The sequence below is a fragment of the Rhinopithecus bieti genome, unplaced genomic scaffold, assembly GCF_001698545.2.
Source record: "Rhinopithecus bieti isolate Rb0 unplaced genomic scaffold, ASM169854v2 scaffold_9690, whole genome shotgun sequence".
In the NCBI taxonomy this organism is placed as follows: domain Eukaryota; kingdom Metazoa; phylum Chordata; class Mammalia; order Primates; family Cercopithecidae; genus Rhinopithecus; species Rhinopithecus bieti.
Window position 1 is genome coordinate 1881265 of NW_016806622.1, and position 20553 is coordinate 1901817.

At 39.8% G+C, this 20553-nt stretch overlaps 1 protein-coding gene across 2 annotated transcripts in view; it reads left to right on the top strand.

Moving 5' to 3' along the window:
* MANBA (mannosidase beta) overlaps window positions 1-20553 on the top strand; it is a 138568-nt gene that overhangs the window by 58035 nt on the left and 59980 nt on the right. For both annotated transcript variants that reach the window (XM_017877083.1, XM_017877084.1), the window contains exons 6-7: window positions 13420-13595; window positions 14503-14613. In XM_017877083.1, coding sequence (XP_017732572.1) covers window positions 13420-13595; window positions 14503-14613 — 287 coding nt within the window. The remainder of the gene's footprint in view (window positions 1-13419; window positions 13596-14502; window positions 14614-20553) is intronic.

Consider the following 20553-nt stretch of genomic DNA (forward strand, 5'->3'; position numbering starts at 1 on the left):
TTTTTGAATTTCCAGCTTTTCTGCACTGCTTTTTCCCCATCTTTGTGGTTTTATCTGCCTTTGGTCTTTGATGATGGTGACGTACTGATAGGGTTTTGCTGTGGGTGTCCTTTCTGTTTGTTAGTTTTCCTTCTAACAATCAGGACCCTCAGCTGTAGGTCTGTTGGAGTTTGCTTGAGGTCCACTCCAGACCCTGTTTGCCTGGGTATCAGCAGCAGAGGCTGCAGAAGATAGAATATTGCTGAACAGCGAGTGTTGCTGTATGATTCTTGCTCTGGAAGCTTCGTCTCAGGGTGTACCCAGCTGTGTGAGGTGTGATGTGTTGGTCTGCACCTAATGGGGGATGTCTCCCAGTTAGGCTACTCAGGGGTCAGAGACCCACTTGAGCAGGCAGTCTGTCCGTTCTCATATCTCAACCTCCATGCTAGGAGAACCACTGCTCTCTTCAAAGCTGTCAGACAGGGACTTTTACATCTGCAGAGGTTTCTGCTGCTTTTTGTTTAGCTATGCCCTATCCCCAGAGGTGGAGTCTACAGAGGCAGGCAGGGCTCCTTGAGCTGCGGTGGGCTCCACCCGATTCGAGCTTCCCGATGGCTTTATCTACTTAAGCCTCAGCAATGGCGGGCACACCTCCCCCAGCCTTGCTGCTGCCTTGCAGTTAGATCTCCAACCGCTGTGCTAGTAATGATGGAGGCAACGTGGGCGTGGGACCCTCCGGGCCAGGTGTGGGATATAATCTCCTGGTGTGCCGTTTGCTAAGACCCTTGGTAAAATGCAGTATTAGGGTGGGAGTTACCTGATTTTCCAGATGTTATGTGTCTCAATTTCCCTTTGCTAGGAAAAGGAATTCCCTTCCCCCTTGTGCTTCCCAGGTGAGGTGATGCCTTGCCCTGCTTCAGCTCTCGCTGGTCGGGCTGCACCCATGGACCAGCATCTGACGTGCCCCAGTGAGATGAACCCGGTACCTCAGTTGAAAATGCAGATATCACCTGTCTTCTGTGTCGCTCATGCTGGGAGCTGGAGGCTGGAGCTGTTCCTGTTCGGCCATCTTGGGTGCCACCCTTGTTTGGTAAATTTCTTATTGACATCCTGAATTGTTTTTCTGATTTCTTTTTTTTTTTTTTTTTTTCCTGAGTTATCTTGGATCTCAATGAATGTCTTTAATTTTCTTATTTTGAATTCTTTATATGGGATTTCATGCATTTTATTGGAATCTGTTGTTGGATAATTATTGTGTTCCTTTGGAACTGTCATATTTCCTTGCTTTTGCATGTTTTTTGTGTCCTTATGTTTATATCCATGCGTCTGGTGTAACAACCACTTCTTCCAATTTTTTGAATTCACTTTTACAGGGGAAGAATTTTCCTGAAGATGTATCTGTGGTATTGTCTGGGTAGCGCACTTTTGCTTTGATTCTCAGTGCTTGCAATAGTGTAGTTTCTATATGATTTCTTCAGCTGTAACAGCATCAGTGGTGTTTGTGATTTCCTCAGTGGCTTAGAGTATAGTTGTTAGTGGAGGTTGTAGTGAAGTTTTGCTGGGGATGGGAACTTCAAGAGGCCAATCCTTAGACTTCACTGGTGGCAGCAGCAGGCTGAGTGTGCCTGTCCTTGGGCTTCAGTGCAATATATGCTGGCACTGTTATTAGTGAGTCCAAGCATGATGAATCTTGGGCCTCCAGGTGACTGGCCTGCTTGGGTGCTGGCAGTGACTGCGCGCAGTGGCAAGTGGTAGCAAACGGGATGGGTTGGTCTTTCCCAGGCCTTGGGCAGCAGGTATGGCCATGGAAAATAGCAGTAGCAGTGCGGACATCCTCTGGTTTCCAAGAAGTCTGCATTGGTGTTGGCAGTGGCTGCAACAGGCTGGGTACGCTAGTCCCCAGGCCTGTAGGTGGCACATTCAGGCAGATGTTAGCTGTGGTAGTAGCTGCAGGTTTAGTGGGCCTGTCCTCAGGCTCCTGGGAGGAGTGCTAAGGTACCAACAGTGGTGGTTGGGGCAGGGTGATCCCCAGGCTTCCAGACCATTTGCTCAGGCACTGAGTGGGAGTGTAGAGCCAGGCCAGGCAGTCGTGTTCTCAGACCCCTCTAGTGGTGCACTGGGAGCTGGTTGTGGTAGGCAGGCATAGGATGGTATCCAGAGCACTGGTGGAATGCTTGGGTGGGGGCAGTAGTGACTGTGCTGCCACCCTGCTCCAGGGGAGGATGGGGTTGCTTTCAGTGGCAATAGCTGTAGGTGAGTGGAGAGCATGCACTTTCGCCCCAGGTAGTAGAGATAAGCAGGGTAGCCCTTCCACAGGGTGTTTTGAAATGTGTAGCAGCCCTGTTCTTGGGGGTGGTGGAGTTGCTTCAGCATTGGTGGCAGCAGCCAGCAGCAGTGCCTGGCTACATGTGGGGATGTCAGTAACTCTCCAGGAATGTGGAGATGTAGGGCTTTTAAGCCCAAAAGCAGCATGCAGTCTGGTCGGGGCCAGGCTCTCAAAATGGTGCCTTGCTTTAACTGCTTAGGAGCTGCCTCTCTGGAGCAATGCCATTGCATATCTGGTAGCTCCCTCTACTGGTCTTGGGGGCTGCGAGGGTGGAGGTGCTCTCAACATAGCTAGGATTGCAGGAGTCCATGATGGGTATGTAGACCACTGGAGGTGACTCCCTTACCTTTTCCCAGCACTGGGGAGCCTCTCCAGGCTTTCAGCTGCTCCCTGCTAAGCAGGGTTCCTTGCTTTTCTCTCCTTCCTTACCTTAGCTGTTTTCTGTCACTTTTCTGTTGAATTTCGGTGTTTTCTGATAGGTGATCTATCTGAAGGGGTTCTTCTTTGGGGAGGTGGCAAATACCGGATGCTACTAGTCTGCCATCTTGAAGCTCCTCCTTCATGTTTGAAAATCTATGACTGTAATATATTTTGTACTTAACATAGAGAAATATATGTTTCCTGTTCAGAAGATGTGCTTTGTGCATGTTAAGTAGTAATTCCTATATTTCTAATTAATTTCATAGTTATCAATGTGGTTGTTTGATGTAATAAAATTAGAGCATAAGCTCATGAGGACATTAAGAGAGTTCTACTTTTAGAAGTTTCTTCAGAGTTTTTTTTTTCAGTTTTTATCTGGAAGACAGCAGGTATCGCTGATATCAATAGACGTTTAAATGTTGAGAAATAATAAAAGAATAAGCTAATGTGGTCTGGATACTTTTATATATTTATTTGGCATATACTATGAGACAGGCACTGTGAGAGTTACTGAATCTTTTTTTAAAAAGCTGAGTTCATAATAAAAAAGATACATATAATTTTTATTTAAAATAAAATGTATTCATTTTTAAAATTTAAGTGTGGAATGAGGTGGGTCAAAACTAATGCAAGGCTGGGCGTGGTGGCTCATGCTTGTGATCTTTAGCACTTTGGGAGACCAGGTTCGAAGGATCACTTGAGGCCAGAAGTTTGAAACCAGCCTGGGCAAACATTGTCTCTACAAAAAATTAAAAAAATTAGCCATGTGTGGTGGTGTATGCTTGTAATCCCAAGTACTCGGAGACTGAGGTGGGAGTGTAACCTCCCAATGAATTCACCTTGCCTGCTGCCTAGACAGAGCTGATTTATCAAAACAGGGGAATTGCAACGGAGAAAGAGTAATTCAGGCAGAGCTGGCTGTGTGAGAAACCAGAGTTTTATTATTACTCAAATCAGTCCCCCTAAGCATTCAGCATTTGGGGATCAGAGCTTTTTTGTTTTTTGTTTTTTTTTTTAAGACAGAGTTTTGCTCTGTTGCCCAGGCTGGAGTGCAGTGGTGCGATCTCGGCTAACCGCAACCTCCGTCTCCCAGGTTCAAGTGATTCTCCTGCCTCAGCCTCCTGAGTAGCTGCGACTACAGGCATTCGACACCACACCCAGCTTATTTTTTGTATTTTTGGTAGAGATGGAGTTTCACTGTGTTAGTGGGGATGGTCTTGATCTCCTGACCTCGTGACCCACCTGTCTCGGCCTCCCAAAGTGCTGGGATTACAGGCGTGAGCCACCACGCTGGGTGGGATCAGAGTTTTTAAAGATAATCTGGTGGGTAGGGGCTTGGAAAGTGGGGAATGCTGAGTGGTCAGGTTGGAGACGGAATCGTAAGGGAAGTGAAGTAAGGTTTTCTTGCTGTCTTCTTTACTGGGTAGGATGGCAGAACTGGTTGAGCCAGATTACCAGTATGGGTAGTGTCAGCTGATCCATCCAGTGCAGGGTCTGTAAAATATCTCAAGCACTGATCTAGGTTTTACAATACTGATGTTATCCCAGGAGCAATTTGGGGAGGTTCAGACTCTTGGAGCCACTTTCTGCCTTCCCCGTGTTGAGGCTAGAAAGAGATACTGTAATCTTTGCACTTTTTCAAGTGTTCAATTTATAGCTTGACTTAAAATTAGCGAGTTTACTCCTGAAGATCAAAAGACCAACCATAGTTCCCTAACTTAATTGTGTATGACAGAAGGAAGCCTATTAAACTAAAAAATTAAGTTTACATGACCCCTAAACTGTAATTTCTAATCTTGTAGCTAATTTGTTAGTCCTGCAAAGGCAGACTGGTCCCCAGGCAAGAAGGAGTCTTTTCGGGAAAGAGTTGTTATCCTTTTTGTTTCAGAGTCAAACAAAATTCCTTCCCAAAGTTAGTTCAGCCTACTGCCAGGAATAAGAACAGCTTAAATGTTAGAAGCAAGATGGAGTAGATTAGGTCTGATTTCTTTCATTGTCATAATTTCCTCAGTTATAATTTTGTAAAGGCAATTTCAGGAGGATTACTTGAGCCAGGGAGGTTGAGGCTGCAGTGAGCTATGATTATTCCACTGTATTCTGGTCTGGGTGACTAAGCAAGACCCTGTCTCAAAAACAAACAAACAAGTAAACAAACAAAAGCTAATGCAAACAGTAGCTATCTCTGTAGTAGTGTTACAAATGGCTTGCATTTTATTCTTCTGTTTAACTGTCTTTTCTAAATTTCTATATTGGGCCTCTGTAGTAAATGGATAAAGTAGTTATTAAAACAAACTAATCTAGTCTAGTAACTTCAGCTAACTTGATGTGAAAGCCTAGACTAATTTGTCTGTGGGACACTTTCTGCCTTCCCCCGTTGAGGCTAGAAAGAGATACTGTAATCTTTGTGCTTTTTCAAGTGTTCAATTTATATCTTGACTTAAAATTAGCGAGTTTACTCCTGAAGATCAAAAGACCATAGTTCCCTAACTTAATTGTGTATGACAGAAGGAAGCCTATTAAACTAAAAAATTAATCTGAAATTCTTGTGAATTAATTTACTTATATATGTATATAAGTATATATGTATATACATATGGGTATATACACATATGTAAGTATATATGTATATACTTATATATATGTATATACATATATAAGTATATATGTAGTTTATAGTTATCAATTTGGTTGTTTGATGTAATAAAATTAGAGTATAAGTATATATACTCTCTCTATATACTATACTATATATACACTATATATAGGGTATATATACTATACCCTGTATAAGTATATATGTATATATATATGTATATATACACATATACATATATATACATATATGTATACACATATATGTATATGTGTTTCTTTTCTGTATTCTTAGTCTTTAGAAATAGTGGTTTCTAAACTTTGGCACTTTTTAATATCCTATGGTCATTTGTTCGATTTGCCCTAACTTCAGCTTCCTAAATGATGTTCACATATTCTTAATGTTTAAGATAGTTAATAATAAAAACAATTTATATTTGAAAAAAATACTGAGGTCAAAGGAAAGCAGAAATTACTGCTGTTTATCTTTATCTCTAAGATTCCTGTGACTTATCTAAACATTACGAGATTCCAGTTCATTGGCGTGACTTTCTTTAAAACCTCAGTAGCAAATATTAATTTGAAAGATTTATCCTTAGCTCTGAAATATTCTAATCAGATTTTAAATATTGATAACTATTATAGTTACCTTAAAAAATGAAAGAGTAACTTTAAAGTACTTTAAAAAGTGAAAAAGTAATGCCGTATTGGGAAGAGAAACTCAGATGCTTTTTAGTGGGTGTGGAAACCCAGCAAGAATCTACTGTCCTTTTCCCTTGGAGATGAGGGCTGGGAGGGAAACTGACTTCATCACTTAGGAGAAGAAAGGGAGAAGTCTGGGCTGAACTTGGGATACTGAGATATGTGGGAAGGAGATATGGGGAGAGGCTAACTGGTAAGGGCAGATGTCTCAATTCCAAGGATTAAGGACATTTATAAGCAAATAATCTGTCCAAAACTGAAGGCCCTGGATGGTGGTGATAATGATGGTAAGTGTGTGTGTGTGTGTGTGTGTGTGTGTGTGTGTGTGAGTGAGTGAGAGAGAGAGAGAGAGAGAGAGAGAGAGAGAAAGAAAGAAACTGACATATATTCATTTATTGATTATCTTGTCCATGCTAGGTCTGTTATGTTTACAATCTGATATGAACTCTTCACACTAGGGCATACATTTATTAGGAAGGGATGATTGCCTAATTTTATGAACTTTTCATAAAGTTTTATAAACATACTGAGTTAGAAATTACAATAGGTATTTTCTGTTGAAAAAATACACTGTTCACTTTTATTACCACAGTAATAAATATATAACAAATAAATAATATGGAGATGTTTTTCAGCGTGTGAGCTCCCTTGTCTTGTCTTCTTGAGCTGAGGTGAGCTGTGAATCTAAGGAACACTTCTGCTACCTTAAAGATGTTCTCTTCACCACACTGTCCAAATTTACTTGCTGTCTCAGCCTAAAGCACTCTCTTCTTCCTGGATGACCTAGCCATGGAGTTGGAGTGTGGGCTAGCTCTCAGCCAGACCCTGGCCTGCTCAGTAGATTAAAGGGCATTGCAATCCTTGGGTTATGGCTTAATACAGAGACTATAATATTAAAATAAAGATTTGTCAGTCTTACTTATTTGATAAGCATGCATTTATTTTTTAATGCATTCATTTGTAATCACTTTTTCATTCATCTTTATTTTATTCATAAAATAGCCCTTGAAAATAACTTTATGGGTATTTTGCTTGAAATATCCATAAAGAAGGTACGTTGCTTGAATAATTTTTCCTCTGATTAGTCTCCTCATTGCTTGAGTAAATTTTCTTTGGAGCTTACTAACTTATCCTTGTTCTAGGGAGCATTTTGCATTGGGTCTCTTTTGCCTTGATTTCATTTTCAAGGGTTTTGTGCTGCTGAGTAAGCAAGGAGATCTTGCTGCTTGGTGAAGAAGAGGGAAAACAGCTGTTTTAACTAACTGTGGGCCAACATTTTTGGCTAAGGCAATGGTTAGGTCTTTGAAAAGCAGCTGCTTAAGTCCGTCCCATTATTCTGGCAGGAGTACAGGAAAATATCTTATGTTTGAATTTATAAATTCCATGGCTTGGTCATTTCAGTGTGGTGTCATTACTGTTTCTTTAAATGCACATGACTACCTTTCCCTGCAGCTTTTCATATTCTATTAAAGATGGAGGAAGAGGAGAACCTGCAAAAGGGGGAGCTGTGAGGAGGTCAGCAGGGCAAAGCTAATACAGGCAGGTATTTTTGAATAGCTTTTCCCCGCAATGAGATGAAGCATCTTTTTCATCTACCAGTGTTTGCAGATTCATCCCTTGCTGACTTGAATGTGCCCTGCCTCTGAACTTTCACTGCCCTGCTAGTCCTTATGGTTCCCGATGCCATCCTGTATTCTTAACTGTGACCCTTGGGTATATTTTGTCTTTCTAAGTACGTTCAGAGAGTTAGAGACAGCATATTTGCCTTTTTGGATTGGGATATAATTTATAATGCCTGTTAAGGTTTGCAGACGGTAGTTATTCAAGAAATAGATTTCATTTGCTTGACAGAAATGCTCACATAACTGTTTTAGTGCCCTCATCAGGTAGTTTAGGTTACAAAGATGCTATTTGGATAAGTACAGGAACTGTGGCACCATATAAATATACGTTTAGCAGAGGGTCAGACATATTATCTATGTTTGTAGATTTCAGTGTTCTTTCCTTTTTTACTTTGAGACAAAGTCTCACACTGTTGCACAGGCTGGAGTGTAGTGGAGCGATCTCGGCTCACTTTAGCCTTGACCTCCTGGGCTCAAGCGATCCTGTCATCTCAGCCACTCAAGTAGCTGGGACCACAGGCGTGTCACTACACCCAGCTAACTTTAAAATTTTTTTATAGATGGGGGTCTCATTATGTAGCCCAGGCTGGTCTCAAACCCCTGGGCTCAAGAGATCCTCATGCCTCAGCCTCCCAAAGTGCTGGAACTATAGGCATGAGCCACTACGCCTGGCCCATTTCAGTATTCCTTTTTACAGTGACCCTCTTATAAGAGGCTAACATTTTATTGTTACAGTGCCCCCAAATTCTTTGTTTTACATTGAATATATTCGACATTTGGCTTTAGGACTCTGAAAGGCAAAAAGTACCTTTGCTTTTGTTTTTCCTCATTATTCATATACAAATGTCAATCATTGTGTACCTGCGAGTGTCTTTCCTTTTGGTAGGCATCACTGCGAGAGGCTCATGGAAAATCGAGAGCACCAGAGTTAGGAAACCTGGACCCTTGGCTGTCCATTGGCTCAGGAGGGAAATTCTGCAGTCAGGGCCTCAGAAACACTTGCAAAGTGACGAGAACATCTCCAAGTTTCTTCTACCTCGAACATTTTGTGGTTCTTTTCCTTTGTTTGTAAATTAGAATAGTCATTACCACCTAGTGAGGGTATAAGTGTGGAACAACCCAGTTTTTCTTGAAACTAGACATTACATGACTGGATGAAAACATTGATACTTGAGTCTTTATTACAATCAATTAAAGCAAGGCTTAGCGTATAGTTTGGGAGTATGTCTTCCTGTTACTTTTTGACACACTTGAAGTAATGTAACTGAGTCCTCTTATTTGTCTACTTTCTATGTCTCTCCTTATAACTTTTTCTCCTAGACAATTGAATAAAGCTTTTTTTTGACCTTTCTTCCCCCCCCCCAAACTACATCTTAGCAAAGGAGTAGACTGTATGAGAATGTAAGAGGAAGCTGGCATATTAGAGAGGATTTTGAAGGCTGATGTACTGGACACATCTACGTGAGCTACAGTTGTCTTGTGATACTCTGAATGAAGGAGCAGCATACATTAATCTAGGCTATGTAGGTACTTACACTTTCTACAAATTACCATCCAGGTCAGACACGTTGTGCTCTTTGTTTTTTCTTTTTTTAAAGAACCCTCACTGAGTCATCTCTGGCAAAGCCTTAAAGTGAATCAGTGGTCAGAACCACATTCTCTGCCATCCTCTGGGTTGCCTTCTTGATTGAGGTTATGTGAACAAACTATAGAGCTCAATCTCTTCTGCTTGGGCATAGGACATCAGCGAGAACACCAATAAGCCCTCAGGCCAGAGAGGGCCTCAAGACCTCAAATTGTGGAGAGGGCAGGCCAGCATTGCCTTTCCACCTGTTTTGATAAAGAATTCCTGTCCTCTTTGTGCCCAGAGTTGTTTAGTCAAAGTGAAGAGAGAATGCAGAACTTGGTGGTGTGATTGGAAGGATGGGCTCTGTAGGGGATTCTAGAAGATATAGCAATCCTTCTTTCCTGCCCTCACCCCCAGTACTGTATCCATTTTTGAAATGATCTTGCATTTCACTTCAGGAGAGCTGGTGATGATAGGTGTTCTTCAGGAAATGGTGACTTGGTAATGCCAGGAGAGAGATAATAGGGAGCTGTATTCTAGAAATGCGGCTTAATTTATAAGATGGAGTTCTTACCTGCAAATAGGATTATGCGATTTATAAATTTAATTTAGCAAGTGAAAGGGAGTGACCAAAGAACATCAGAAAAACTACTGGTTATTTAAGACTTTGCCCCTTGTGAACCTAAATTACCTGCTTTTCCATGTGTTGCTGGAAGAAAGGGGTTTACTCTATTTGAAAGAAGAGGAGAGGGGAAAAATATGTTCTTAAGTATATCTGGTGATAACTTTGTAGGCTCGTAGATCTTCATACTGTGTTTTTAATTCTACAACCTTAGTTTGTTCATTTAATAGTGCTCAGGAGTGTTAATGGGTTATGCTCTGGAGGAGTGCAGACTTTCTCGAGAACCTTCCAAGTTCAAAGCAAGAGAAACTGGGAAATTTTGCCAATGACCTTTGAGGACTGCATTATTTGTTTTCCTGTCAGAGGCTGTCACTAACAGCTGATTCTCCTACCAAAGAAGAAGTAGCAGAAAACAACACAGGAGGCTGCTTGGTTGGTAGGAGGTGCTGAAAGGACAGAACTAAAATCTTTAGGTGAATATTAAGGAGAAGTATATTTCAAATTCAGCATAAAGGGAGTCTTTACAATAGCCAAGCCTAGCACAAATGGGAAGGCTATTTTGTGAGACAGAGGTTTTTCGTCATTAGAGATATTTAAAGAAAGGTTAGAATGGACTTTTGGAGGGGAATATTCTAGGGTGAGGATTAGCAAACTTTTTCTGTTAAGGATCATACAGTAAAATAGTTTAGGCATCTGTCACAACTACTCAACTCTATTGTTGTATTGCAAAGGCAACCAAAGACAATAAGTAAACAAATGAGCATGACTGTTATATTAGTCTGCTGTGGCTGCCCTAAGAAAATACCATAGGCAGAGTGACTTAAATAACAGAAGTTTATTTCTCACAGTTCTGGCAGCTGGGAAGTCCGAGATAAAGGTGCTGGCCAATTTGGTTTCCAGTGAGGGCTCCCTTCCTGGCTTGCAGACAGATGCCTTCTTGCTATGTCCTCACATAGTAAAGAGAGAGATGGATATCTATTTCTTCCTCTTCTTATAAGGCTGCAATCCTAACAGATTACTGCCCCACCCTTATTACTTCATAAAAAGCTGGAGGTTAGGACTTCAACATATGAATTTTAGGGGAGGAGTCCCCATTTAGTCCACAGCATCTGTGTTCCAATTTTATTTATAATTTTATTTATAAAAACAAGAGGTGGGCTAGATTTGTCCCAAAGACCATAGTTTGATAACCTATTCAATAGAGGAAATTAAACACTGATGAGCAAGTAGACTAGTTGATCTACCAGCTGACAGATTCAAAACCTGGAGGCTATCGGTAAGTAACCTGCAAAATTAACTGGATCAGAACAATCCTAATTCAGGGCTCATTGACTAGTGTTTCTCAGAATAAATCATTTAATAAACAAAAATAGTTCTTAAGCCCAGGATTAATTTTACTTCAATGTGCATCAAATCTATGCTTTTGGCTGATGGGAGATGCAAATGATAAACTGTGCTGGGGTCATCTTTAGAACAGGCCTGGTGTGGTCCTACAGTTGTAAACAGTGCCAGTTATAAAGTCTTTTGTCATTGATCAGCATACAAACCTAGCTTTTTTTTCTTTTGCAGCAAAGTCATGATTACTAATCTCTTCTTTATTCGTAGGAGAAGGGTCTCTAAGGTATTTCTCAGATAGTAGCCTTCTCCCTCCCCTTCCTTTGGAGAAAAATGGAAGCCACTAAATAGGAACTCCCTCCATATTTTGCCATGAATCATAGAAACTAAGTGCCTCTGCACAGTCACTGCTCTTCTCCTTTTTTTCTGTGGCAGCAAAGAATGAGAACCTTTTTTGCTGACTCTAACCCCCTGTACCTCCAAGCTTTTTTGAGATTTCATCACCAGTTTCTTCTACGTAACTTTAAAAAAGGGTCTCTTTTTCCACCCAGCTCTTGTCCCAAGTCTGTCCCACTGCTCTATCTTGTTTAAAATAAAACTAAACACAAATCCAATTCCAGAGACATTATATAAACAATGTAAATTTAACAGGAAATGGAGGACAGAGTCGTACTGCACATATATAAAACTCTACTTCAAAACCCTTTTGAAACATTCTGACAACCCCAAACTCCACACCCAAAGTTCATCCCTCATCTTTCTTCTTTCCGTATAGCTCTCCTCTTCGGTCTTGTTTTCTCTTCTTTCTGATCAACACTCTTTTCCTCCTCTCTGTTCCTGGCTTTTCCAAGTGGCATTTTCTGAGGCTTTTTGCACACAGAGAGATTTTATCTTTCTGCTTCTTTCATATTCATCCTGGTATATCACTGTGCTGGGACCCTTAGCAATTCTTATAAAATGCAAGTCTGATTACGCTCTTTGATGAAAAATCTTCAATGACTCTACGTTGATCTGGGGTGAAATTGCCAAACTCCTCACCTGTTCGTCCTTTGGACACTGCTCAACTTTTCAATTATGCTGACCCCCCTCATCAATTTTGTTATTGCCCAAATTTCCTTGTTATGGCATTCCTCTCTCTCACTCGTGGGCCTTCACATGCTTCTGTATGCCTAGAATCCTTATCATCTTCCTCCGTACTTAGCTGAGGCATCCTTCTGGTCTCAGCTAGATACCACTTTCCAATGAAAGCATTCCTTGGCCAGGCATGGTGGCTCATGTCTATAATCTCAGTGCTTTGGGAGGTGGAGGCTGGAGGATTGCTTGAGGCCAGGAGTTTAAGACTAACCTGGACAACAAAGTGAGACCTCATCTTTACAAAAAGTAAAAAAAAAAAAAAATTAGCTAAGTGGGGTGGCACATGCCTGTAGTGCCAGCTACTCAGAAGGCTGAGGCAGGATGATCGCTTGAGGAGTTCAAAGCTGCCGTGAACTATGATCGTGCCACTGCCAGGGGAACAGAGGGAGACTCTTTTCAAAAAAAAAAAAAAAAAAAAAAAGCCTTTCTTCACCCTCTGTGTATTAGATGTGCTTTCTGACATCCTGTTTTTATTTCTCAGGACAGCCTTTTATTTCTCCTGTCCTGATTATTACACTTTTGAATTTGTCTATAGACTCTTAGTTCATGAGAGTAGGGGCCATGTTTATCCTGGTCACCATTTAATTCCCATCATTTAGTGGACTACATGGCACATACAAAGTCCTCAGGAAATATTTTTTGTATAAATTATCTGCATTTCAAGTGTAACTTTATTTTTTCACATTTGATTAATTTTAATACATATAAATTTATGTATTACATAATTTTAAAACCCATTTACATTATAAAGTAAAAATACTATTACTTTTCACTTTATAAAGTATTTTACTTTATAAAAGGAACAAATGTGTATCGTTCTTGGAAAATTTATTTTATCTTTCCATTTGTTATTTTCTGTTTATGCTCCATAAAGTTTTATGACTTACAATCATAACATTTTAGAGTGGAAGTCTATATAAAATATATCATTTTGTTATTCTTCCTCAGAATGAAGGATTAAACTGAAGATTAAAGAAAATTTCCACGAAGTTTTCATTACGACAGCATTGTGGAGCACTTACTGGGTTTGAAGCTGCTTTAGTCTTACCTTCAATGAATCCTGAGAAGTGCAGTGATAATGCTTAGCATTTTAGATATTTTTTTTCTTTTTATATTTTAGATAAGAGTGCCCAGGAGTGGAATCTGGAAATAGAGGCTACATTTGATGTTGTCAGCTCAAAGCCAGTTGGTGGTCAAGTGATCGTAGCCATCCCTAAGTTGCAAACACAACAGATGTACAATATTGAACTTCAACCTGGAAAAAGGATTGTTGAGCTATTTTTGAACATTAGCAAGGTAAATGATGGTACTTCCTGAGAAGCAATGGATGAAAAGCAATACCTGTGCTAAAGAAAAGATTAGAAAGGAGGGACTAAGTATGAAAGAAAAATCTACTTTCTCTGCTTATATTTGTTGTTTTCTTCTCTAATTTTAGTCTCTCATATGTTTTCTGTATGAGCTAAAGAATGATTTTCCCAAATTTTAAGATTAAGAAAATAGAGAATATATCATTAATTTGGCAATTCTTCCTCTCATTTTATTTTTATCATTATATTTTAATTTTCTGTAGTATTTGTAGTATCCTGAAGCCAAAATACATTCTATGGATTATATTTAAATAGCAGTGGTTATTTTTGGTACTTGTCAATTATTTTAATTATTGATACTTATATTCTACATGCATAATTTTAATTCTAAACTCATGATCTTTCATACGTCAAGATAGAATGGATTATTTTATCTTTTCTTTTCCTTTTCTATTCATCTAATTAATAATTGTGTACTAAAAAAGATGGAGCAAAATAACGTTCAGTAGCTGTTGAGATAAAGTAAGAACTCAAAATGATTTTTAGTTTTTGACGTGAAAGAAGAGTCAACTTCAGAGTCCCATTCTAAGTGTTAAGAATGTGGAATAAATGTAAGTTTGGTGTTAGAGATAGGAAGAGTTGTTTTTCTGAACACTCATGTTATTTTGTTCTTTCCTTTTGCTTTTGATGTATTGATCCATGCTAGATTCCTAGCATGCTGATTTTTAAATATTATCAATGAATTGGTGTGATTTGACATCATATAAGTAGGGAGATTTACATTGTTTTAGAACCTAGAGTTTTATACTTGACTGTATGAGAAATTGATGTGATACTTTGAATCTTTTTTGCTGAAAATATGACATATTAGAATGACTATTTAGTTTTCTTAAAAGAATATTACTGTAGAAACTTGGTGGCCTCATGGACATGGAAACCAGACTGGGTACAACATGACTATTCTTTTTGAACTGGATGGAGGCTTAAATATCGAAAAATCAGCTAAGGTAAGTAAGTAATTTAAAATATTTTGTGAAATAATTATATTTCTTTTAGAAATAGTAATACAGAGCTTCATGGGGAAAGAAGAAACTGTCAAAACTCTTATGTCTCCACCCATCAGAGACAATTTCTAGTAACAGCATTCAAAAGCTTCTCTCTGTGTGTGTGTATACATATATATATATTTTTTTCTTTTTAAAATTTTTTTCTTTGAGACAGAGTCTCGCTCTGTCCCCCAGGCTGGAGTGCAGTGGCACAATCTCGGCTCACCGCAACCTCCACCTCCCGGGTTCAAGCAATTCTGCTGCCTCAGCCTCCCGAGTAGCTGGGATTACAGGCACGTGCCACAATGCCCGGCTAACTTTTGTATTTTTAGTAGAGATGGGGTTTCACCATGTTGACCAGGCTGGTCTTGAACTCCTGATATTAAGTGATGCACCGCCTTGGCCTCCCAGAGTGCTGGGATTACAGGCATGAGCCACTGTGCCTGGCCTTATATTTCTAAATGGATCATACTTTAGATATTATTTTGTCAATAAGGAGTCTCCTGCTATGATTTAAAATTGTACCTTATATCAAAATAATACATGTGTAATTTCAAAACTCAAATATTACTAGAAAGTTTATATGAAGAATAAGATCCCTTGCCCAACACTTCCTATTCCTACTTCCTACTTCTCAGAACCAATAATTTTTAACTTTTATTTATTTCCTCTGACATTCTTCTTCATTTTTCTAAATAGATGCTTCTACTAGTGTTTTCTGATTTTTCAGTTTTACCCATTTTGGGATATAGTGCTAGGAATTGGAAAGAACTGCACTTTGTTATGTATTACCTATAGGCTACTTACTTAATCTCAAAATATGTAAAATGGGGACAATAAAAACGAGATGGCTTGGATATGGCTTACGAGAGTCATGGCATATAGTTAGTAGAGACAGTATTAACCCTCTTCAAAGATCTCCTCCTCTCCCGGACACCAGCTTCGGTGTTTACAGTTGGCTGGTGTCACTTCTCATATTTGGTATTGCCTCTCCTGTGGGCCAGACAACATGCTAAGGGTGGAGATATGTCCTTCAAGAGTGCATTTGCTATTTTTCTTTTGTTCAATCATGCTGTGTATTTTCTGAGACACTGAACATGTGTGTGTGTGTGTGTGTGTGTGTGTGTGTGTGTGTGTGCACGCGCGCGGAGTTATGTACAGGGAGAACATCCTGGACCCATCTTAAGGGCCAAAGCATTCACTCTTATTGTAACCCTCTTGGCTGAGAGGGTGTGTACTGTCTCACACAGTGAGTTTGTTGTGTGTTGTTTTCATGAAAATGTAAAAAATAATGAGTCATTCCAACTTACTGCAGAGAACGAAGAGGAACTTCTGTCTTTTTCTAAAGGAAATAGTTCTTTTTCTTTCAGGCTAAAATGATTGTATTATTGTTCATTACACATAAAGATGCCAACCTTTGAATCAAGCAGTAACAGGAGTGAAGGAGGATGTAACTGCCCCACGGCTTGAGTTAATGCATGTGTGTGAAATGTGCTCTTTGGCTGTGGCTGCTGTAGATTTGCTATTTTTGAGGCTGATTCATTCAGTACATACTTAGGGCACACGTACTGTGTTTTGGCTGTTTTGCTAGGTCCTGGTGATAGAGCTGTGACTAAGACACTGCTTCTGTTTCTCTCTGAGACCTTGGTAGAGCTAATAATCTGATTGGGAAGTGAAATCATTAAATGAGCCATTGGAATAAATTAGCACTCTAGAGATGTAGAGAGTGCCATTGAAGTACAGAGCAGGGGCATTCTGGGAAGATTCCCAGAGCCTGTGTCCTGAGGGATAAGTAGAATTTGGCCAAGTAATGTAGCAAAGAGGCAGAGGGAGAAGAATGTGAGGGCCCAAGGGCTAGAAAGGATGTTGCACGTTTGTGCAAGTGAAAGAAATTTCGACGCAGCTAAGGTTGAGTTTGAAGTTGAAGAACAAGAGATGGTGTTGTAAAAGTAGCTAGGACAAGGTCCTGCAGGGCCTAATGAGCCGCATGAAGGAACAAGCACTGTCCTGAGTGCTGCCGGGATTCTTGGAAGGATTTTAAGGAGGGGGTAAAGATTATATGCATATTTTACAAAGATTGTGTAGATCAGATTGGAAGAATGGTAAGAGTAGGGAGCCAGTTAGAAGACTGTGGTGGTAATTCAGACAAGAAATGAGGATTGGTTAGTCTACAGAATTGCTGAGGAAATAAATCTGAAAGAGATTTAGGATATAACATCAGCAGGCTTGATGATGTGGGAGTGGGACAAAAGGAGTTAAGAATGGTTCCTCAGTTGCTGGTTTGGGCTGCTGAACAGATGGCAACTCTGTTCATTGAGTTGCATTACTCAGAAAGAAGAGAAGGTTTGGGGGAAGGGGTTGGGTAGAAATTATTTCAGTGTTAGATATGTTTTGTGTGGAGCGACTGAGAGACACCCAAGGAATAATATTTGATGGGTGTTTCATTAGATAGGTCTTAAGCTTAGGGATTGCATCTGGCTTAAGGATATAGATGTGTAAGTCAGCAGAATGTAGATAATTGTAGCCATGGTAGTGGATGAAAGACCTTAGGGATGGCACAGAGAAAAGAGCTAGGACAGAACCCCAGTCAGTCATAATAAGTAAAGTTGGGGTTTGGGGAGAAGCCTGTAGAAGAATCTAAGAAGGAATGGTTGACAAAGTGGAGGGAAAACCAATTTGAGTAGGGAGTCACAGAAATCAGAGGGAACGAGTGTTTTAAGAAGCAAAGAATGTTCAGAGTCTTGAATGCTGCAAGGGAGCTCAAATTAGAAAAGAATTGAGAAAGATCCTTTAGATTTGGTGGCAAAGAGATTACTGGTCACCTTGATCAGCATGGAAATCAAATTGTAGTGGGCTGAGGAATGACTCAAGGAAGTAAAGATGGTGAATATAGGCAACTCTTCTGAAAATATCTGATTGGAAACTATGCCTAAACCAGGTGGTGATGGTGGCCAGTTGGGATCAGATTGGCTACACATAGGCAACTGAACAAATAAGTAAATATATTGAAGTGGTGGAAGCCAGCCTTTTCATGAATGGAGAAAGGTGGTATCAACATAGAAAGGGGCAAAGCTACAATGGATTCGAATTGGAGCTAAGAGTATGAAGTCATGATTTTCAGTATGTGTAGACAGATAAAGAAATGTCCATGTAAATGCATGTGTATATGTGGGTAGACACACACACACACACACTCACTCATATTTCCTAGCTCTTTTTACATATTTCCTAATCCTTTCTCAGAGCGCCTGGGAAGAGTGGCTCTCTAGTAGCAGTGAATGGATTTAGGACCCATATCTTGATCTGGAATACCACTCTGTGCTAAAAGCAATCAGGGCTCTTTAGAGAAATGACTGATTCTCGAGCTGGAGCCTGGAATATCTTGCTGTTCCAGGAAGTAAGGAGGTACTCAATAATAATGTGACACATTGAAAGGGCACAAGGGCCTTCAATCTTCAGTCTTCAATCTACTATAATCTTCAAAAATGTCAAGGAAAGATTGAGGAACTGTTCCACATTGGAAGAGACTATGTACGAAGTGGGTGCAGTGCAGTGATCTTTTTTGTCATAATGCTATTGGGGCAACTGATGAAAACTTAAACGGGGGGGGGTGGGGTGGACGGGTCAAGGCGCGTACGGGTCCTCTGGGTGATGGTCATATAGGAGTTCTTTGTATTACTGTTGCAACTTTATTACAAGTTTACAATGGTTTCAACATAGAAAAGGATACCATTATGAGAATGAAAAGCAACAGCAAAATCCTGATGGGAAGGGGCTGGTAGCGAGGGAAAGACTAAAAGGAGTTAGAAAGCAGGGAGGCAGTTGAGAGGGCAAGGTCTCTGCGAGGTAGGAAATAAGAAGAGGATGGATTCGCTTTGGGATGAGGGGCTCTGTTTGAGTTATAATAGTGGTGAAAGGTAACACCTGGGAGGAGAGGATGCAGCTTGAGGATGGAGGTAATTTTGAAGCTCTCTAGGACCACTTAAAGTATATTTTCTTTCTGTAAGACTTGCAAACTCTTTTGTCAGTGGAGTTTTAGGGTGAAAAAGTAAACCTGAGAAAGAAAGCTAGGGAGTTTTGGTCAAATAACATTTTATTTTTTATTTATTGTGAAATATAACACATACAGAAAAATACACAAGCCATAAGTGAAAAGCTTAATGAGTTATGAGAAAATAAACACTCGTGTAACTGTCGTCCTGTTCAAGAAACAGAACATTAATTACTAGCACTTCACACCTCAAACTCCCCCCTCCCTTCTGTGAGCCTCCCCAATAATGACCCGTTTCCTTCCCGAAGATCCACTGTCCTGACATTCGTCACTAGGTTACTTTTGTCTGTTTTTGAATTTCATGTACATGGAACCATATAGCATGTATTCTTTGGTGTGTGACTAATTTGGCTCAACATTATGTTTTTGACATTTAGATACAGTAGTGCCTCCTTATCTGTGGTTTCAGTTACCTGTAGTCAACTGTGGTCTGAAAATAGTAAATGGAAAACTCTAGAAATAAGCAATTCGTGAGTTTTAAATTGCTCACTGTTCTGTGTAGCATGATGGAATCTCTTGCTGTCCTGCCCTGTCTTGTCCAGGACATGAATCATTGCTTTGTTGAGCTTATCCTTGCTGTATACATTATCCACCTGTTAGTCGCTTAGCAGCCTTCTCCTTTATCAGATGGAAAAAATCATAGTATATATGGGGTTCGGTACTATCTGCAGTTTCAGGCACCTACTGGGGTTCTTGGAGTGTATCCTCTGTAAATAAGGGGGAACTGCTGTTTGTTGTTCTGTGTAACTGTAGTTTGTCTATTTAAGTAGTATAAGATTTTATCATACTGCACATTTTGCTGTTGCAATTTGAATAATTGCCAGTTTTGGCTATTCCAAGTAATGCTGCTGTGAACATTACTGATATAACACTTGGAGCATGTACGCCACCAATGGCCTATCTGCTGGGAGTGGAATTGCATGATTATGGAGGATGCATGAGTTCAGCTTTTTCGGTTATGCTAAACTGCCATCCAAAGTGGTTATATGAGACTTGCCTAGGCTCCTCATGCTCACCAGCACTTAGTACTGTGTCAGACGGAACATCGAACACTGTTTTCTCATCATCAGCCCCTCCTTATCTCACCCCTATTGCTCTTGTTTCCTGATGGCTTTATTGTTACCATGGGCTTGCTTTATGCAAAAATAATTCTACTTTAAATATACCTCATTGAAATCCATCTTGCTTCAGTTTTATATCTTTCTTTCTTGCCTCTCCTCTTCCATTGAGCTTAGAAACGTGTTTAGGATTTTTTTTTTTTTTTTTTAACTGAGTGTATCAGCAGCATATTTGACTCAGACAGAAGGTCCTGGGGAAGTTACAGATTTTGAATGCAGCCCATACAGCAGAAATGTATGGAATCATGAAAGAATGCAGGCACTCGAGAGAGAAGAAAGTGCTGACTACATTTCTTTGTGAACATGGCAGAATATTCTGATGACTGAGAATTTTCTTATGTTGAGTGACATTGGGGAAAATGGTTTAAGCAAGAAGGGAGGTAATATATTGAAAAAATGTCAACAGGCAATTTAAACATGAATAAATAACAAGATAAAAAATAAATGTTGGGATATCATAAAGTCTGCCAAATAAATCATTGCATGAGGGACCTTAGAATGTGAGTCTAGGAGAGTTAACTTTATCAGTTTGGGAAACCAAATTGATTTTTTAACGAAAGAAAAAGTTTTGTGTTTTAAGTGGGAATGGGAGAGGATACTCTGGGTAAATGGAATAAAAAATCTGACCAATCAGTTTTCCCATTCTCTGCCCAGTGTTTTATCTTACTAATTGATTGTACTGAATTGACTGGGTAACATGTTTTAATGAACTAATATATATATATATATATA